This window comes from Palaemon carinicauda, chromosome 20, assembly GCF_036898095.1.
Source record: "Palaemon carinicauda isolate YSFRI2023 chromosome 20, ASM3689809v2, whole genome shotgun sequence".
NCBI classification, from domain to species: domain Eukaryota; kingdom Metazoa; phylum Arthropoda; class Malacostraca; order Decapoda; family Palaemonidae; genus Palaemon; species Palaemon carinicauda.
Window position 1 is genome coordinate 21,905,608 of NC_090744.1, and position 5,000 is coordinate 21,910,607.

Genomic DNA, 5,000 nt, shown 5'->3' on the forward strand with positions numbered 1-5,000 from the left:
TCAGCACTCTGGTTACGGCTCATGAAACCCTTGGAGGAATTATACTATCGCTAGATAGTTATTGGTCCTTGACTGGCCAGGCAGTACGACACTGGATTCAGCTCTCTGGTTACGGCTCATGAAACCCTTGGAGGAATTATACTATCGCTAGAGAGTTATTGGGTCCTTTGACTGGTCAGACAGTACGACACTGGATTCAGCTCTCTGGTTACGGCTCATGAAACCCTTGGAGGAATTATACTATCGCTAGAGAGTTATTGGGTCCTTTGACTGGCCAGGCAGTACGACACTGGATTCAGCACTCTGGTTACGGCTCATGAAACCCTTGGAGGAATTATACTATCGCTAGAGAGTTATTGGGTCCTTTGACTGGGCCAGGCAGTACGACACTGGATTCAGCACTCTGGTTACGGCTCATGAAACCCTTGGAGGAATTATACTATCGCTAGAGAGTTATTGGGTCCTTTGACTGCAGGCAGTACGACACTGGATTCAGCACTCTGGTTACGGCTCATGAAACCCTTGGAGGAATTATACTATCGCTAGAGAGTTATTGGGTCCTTTGACTGGCCAGGCAGTACGACACTGGATTCAGCACTCTGGTTACGGCTCATGAAACCCTTGGAGGAATTATACTATCGCTAGAGAGTTATTGGGTCCTTTGACTGGCCAGGCAGTACGACACTGGATTCAGCACTCTGGTTACGGCTCCATGAAACCCTTGGAGGAATTATACTATCGCTAGAGAGTTATTGGTCCTTTGACTGGCCAGGCAGTACGACACTGATCAGCTCTCTGGTTACGGCTCATGAAACCCTTGGAGGAATTATACTATCGCTAGAGAGTTATTGGGTCCTTTGACTGGCCAGGCAGTACGACACTGGATTCAGCACTCTGGTTACGGCTCATGAAACCCTTGGAGGAATTATACTATCGCTAGATAGTTATTGGGTCCTTTGACTGGCCAGGCAGTACGACACTGGATTCAGCTCTCTGGTTACGGCTCATGAAACCCTTGGAGGAATTATACTATCGCTAGAGAGTTATTGGGTCCTTTGACTGGCCAGGCAGTACGACACTGGATTCAGCACTCTGGTTACGGCTCATGAAACCCTTGGAGGAATTATACTATCGCTAGATAGTTATTGGGTCCTTTGACTGGCCAGGCAGTACGACACTGGATTCAGCTCTCTGGTTACGGCTCATGAAACCCTTGGAGGAATTATACTATCGCTAGAGAGTTATTGGGTCCTTTGACTGGTCAGACAGTACGACACTGGATTCAGCTCTCTGGTTACGGCTCATGAAACCCTTGGAGGAATTATACTATCGCTAGAGAGTTATTGGTCCTTTAACTGGCCAGACAGTACGACACTGGATTCAGCTCTCTGGTTACGGCTCATGAAACCCTTGGAGGAATTATACTATCGCTAGAGAGTTATTGGGTCCTTTGACTGGCCAGGCAGTACGACACTGGATTCAGCTATCTGGTTACGGCTCACGAAACCCTTGGAGGAATTATTCTATCGCTGAGAGTTATTGGGTCCTTTGACTGGCTAGACAGTACGACACAAGGATTCACCTCTCTGGTTACGGCTCATTTTTCCTTCGCATGAACATACACTTAATATTCTGTCCTATTCTTTCCACATTCTCGTGTGTCCTCATACACTTGACAACTGAGATTACCAAACAATTCTTCTTCACTCAAAAGGTTAACTACTGCATTGTATTTGTTCCGTGGTTACTTTCCACTTGATACGGGTAGAAGAGACAATATCTATCGTAAGCAGCTCTTCTAGGAGAGGGACACTCCAAAATCAAACCATTGTTCTCTAGTCTTGGGTAGTGTCATAGCCTCTGTACCATGGTGTTTAACTGTTTTGGGGTAGAGTTCTCCTGCTTGAGGGTACGCTCGGCCACACAGTAAGGAAAGGACGCAAAGAAATAAATAAACTACAAGAGAAGTAACAAACAATTAAAATAAATAATCAGCGAGGAAAGGAAACAAGGAAATAAATAAACTACAAGCGAAGTAATGAACAATTAAAATAAGATCTCAAGATCAGTAAACAACATTACAATAGATCTTTCATATATAAACTATAAAAAGAGACTTTTGTCAGCCTGTTCAACATCAAAACATTAACTAAAACGATAATAATACCAATTCTCTAATATCGCAAGAGGGTCTGCCCCTCTCTTTTATTCTTCTCCTGTACTTCTCTTTCCCCCTATTTCCTTAATCTTTTCCCATCCCGAGTACCTGCCTTTGAGCTATAAACTGGATTGTATCCAGGGGTACTCTTCCTTTCCCCAAATTCCCCACTTCCCTATTATTATTATTATTATTATTATTTATTATTATTATTATTATTATTATTATTATCATTATTATTATTATTAGCTGGAAGCTTGAACTTTTCCAGGGGGAAAGAAAAACGAAGATAGGGGGAGGGGGGAGTTTAAAAGTTCCACGAAAAAAGAAAATAGATTATGGCTTATTGGCCGAGTGATAGATGCCCTCAGGGGAATTGAAAAGGTAGAAGACCCCAACTGGAGACATCGCGTCGTCGGTCAATGCAATGCATGGGAGATTTTGTGAGTCTGTTTAGAAATCCAGCTAATGTTCACCCTCCTCCTCCTCCTCCTCCTCCTCCTCCATCTCCTCCTCCTCCTCTTCCTCCTTCCAATGCATAGCTTTCGAAACACAAAGTCGTGCATTACTTCTAAGAAAATTGTCTTTATCTATAATTTCAAATTCCAAATACAAAACACCAAGTGGCACATATTAGGAACTATATTCTCTGCTTTCCCTTTTTTCAGTTTTCCAACTTCGTTTGCTCTAAGGACGTCAGTTTAATGTAATCCAGTCAATAAATATATCCATATATCCTAACCATCTAGTGTAGAAATTCTCAACCTGGGGTACATGTACCCTCAGTGGTATACTTTTACTCTTCAGGGGGTACATATTAAGAACTATAATCTCTGCTTTCCCTTTTCTTAAATTTGGTAGCTTCGTTTTCTCTCGGGATGCCAATTTAATGTAATGAAATCAATTAATAAATAAATCCTTACATTCTAACCAGAATCATCTAGTGTAGAGATTCCTAAAATTTTTACTCCTCAAGGGGTACATTGGATCTGAGAGAATAAGCAGTAGTGCGTAATACATGAGATAATCTGTAATGGGAATAACGAAATCATTCATATAGATTTTATTGTTTCTCTTTTTCATCCTCCATTTGAGGGGCACACGGGAATCAATAAAGATTCACAAGGGGTACAGAAGAATAAAAAGGTTGGTAACACCTGATCTATAGTCCATTTCTTTTAGCGAGGCTTATTTGCACCGACTCACAGCGGTCCTTTTAGCTCGGAAAAGTTTCTTGATCGCTGATTGGCTGGACAAGATCATTCTAACCAATCAGCGATCAGGAAACTTTTCCGAGCTAAAAGTGCACCGTTGCGAGTCTGTGCAAATCTGCCTCGCTAAAAGAAATGGACTATAGTGATGTAAATTGCTATGAAATATTTTATCACAAATTAGTTCCTTGTCCCTATCACATAGATTAGGAATTTCCTTGTGTGAACGCACCTTAATTTATGTACCTATTCCTTCGCTCATCTACCTTACGCATAGAGAAATGCGTATCTCTGTTACGCTTAGAGAAATGCGTATCTCTGTTACGCTTAGAGAATGCGTATCTCTGTTACGCTTAGAGAAATGCGTATCTCTGGTACGCTTAGAGAAATGCGTATCTCTGTTACGCTTAGAGAAATGCGTATCTCTGTTACGCTTAGAGAAATGCGTATCTCTGTTACGCTTAGAGAAATGCGTATCTCTGTTACGCTTAGAGAAATGCGTATCTCTGTTACGCTTAGAGAAATGCGTATCTCTGTTACGCTTAGAGAAATGCGTATCTCTGGTACGCTTAGTGAAATGCGTATCTCTGTTACGCTTAGAGAAATGCGTATCTCTGTTACGCTTAGAGAAATGCGTATCTCTGTTACGCTTAGAGAAATGCGTATCTCTGTTACGCTTAGAGAAATGCGTATCTCTGTTACGCTTAGAGAAATGCGTATCTCTGTTACGCTTAGAGAAATGCGTATCTCTGGTACGCTTAGTGAAATGCGTATCTCTGTTACGCTTAGAGAAATGCGTATCTCTGTTACGCTTAGAGAAATGCGTATCTCTGTTTCGCTTAGAGAAATGCGTATCTCTGTTACGCTTAGTGAAATGCGTATCTCTGTTACGCTTAGAGAAATGCGTATCTCTGTTACGCTTAGAGAAATGCGTATCTCTGTTACGCTTAGAGAAATGCGTATCTCTGGTACGCTTAGTGAATGCGTATCTCTGTTACGCTTAGAGAAATGCGTATCTCTGTTACGCTTAGAGAAATGCGTATCTCTGTTACGCTTAGAGAAATGCGTATCTCTGTTACGCTTAGAGAAATGCGTATCTCTGGTACGCTTAGTGAAATGCGTATCTCTGGTACGCTTAGTGAAATGCGTATCTCTGTTACGCTTAGAGAAATGCGTATCTCTGGTACGCTTAGTGAAATGCGTATCTCTGTTACGCTTAGAGAAATGCGTATCTCTGTTACGCTTAGAGAAATGCGTATCTCTGTTACGCTTAGAGAAATGCGTATCTCTGGTACGCTTAGTGAAATGCGTATCTCTGTACGCTTAGAGAAATGCGTATCTCTGTTACGCTTAGAGAAATGCGTATCTCTGTTACGCTTAGAGAAAATGCGTATCTCTGTTACGCTTAGAGAAATGCGTATCTCTGGTACGCTTAGTGAAATGCGTATCTCTGTTACGCTTAGAGAAATGCGTATCTCTGGTACGCTTAGTGAAATGCGTATCTCTGGTACGCTTATGAAATGCGTATCTCTGTTACGCTTAGAGAAATGCGTATCTCTGGTACGCTTAGTGAAATGCGTATCTCTGTTACGCTTAGAGAAATGCGTATCTCTGTTACGCTTAGAGAAATG

At 41.8% G+C, this 5,000-nt stretch overlaps 1 protein-coding gene across 1 annotated transcript in view; it reads right to left on the reverse strand.

Annotated features, from left to right (window-relative positions):
- LOC137659686 (uncharacterized) overlaps positions 1-5,000 on the reverse strand; it is a 72,595-nt gene that overhangs the window by 33,514 nt on the left and 34,081 nt on the right. The window contains 4 exon segments of the mRNA XM_068394510.1: positions 2,635-2,700; positions 3,127-3,186; positions 3,636-4,360; positions 4,395-5,000. The exon segment at positions 4,395-5,000 is cut by the window's right edge and continues 61 nt beyond it. Of these exon segments, the coding sequence (XP_068250611.1) occupies positions 2,635-2,700; positions 3,127-3,186; positions 3,636-4,360; positions 4,395-5,000 (1,457 nt within the window).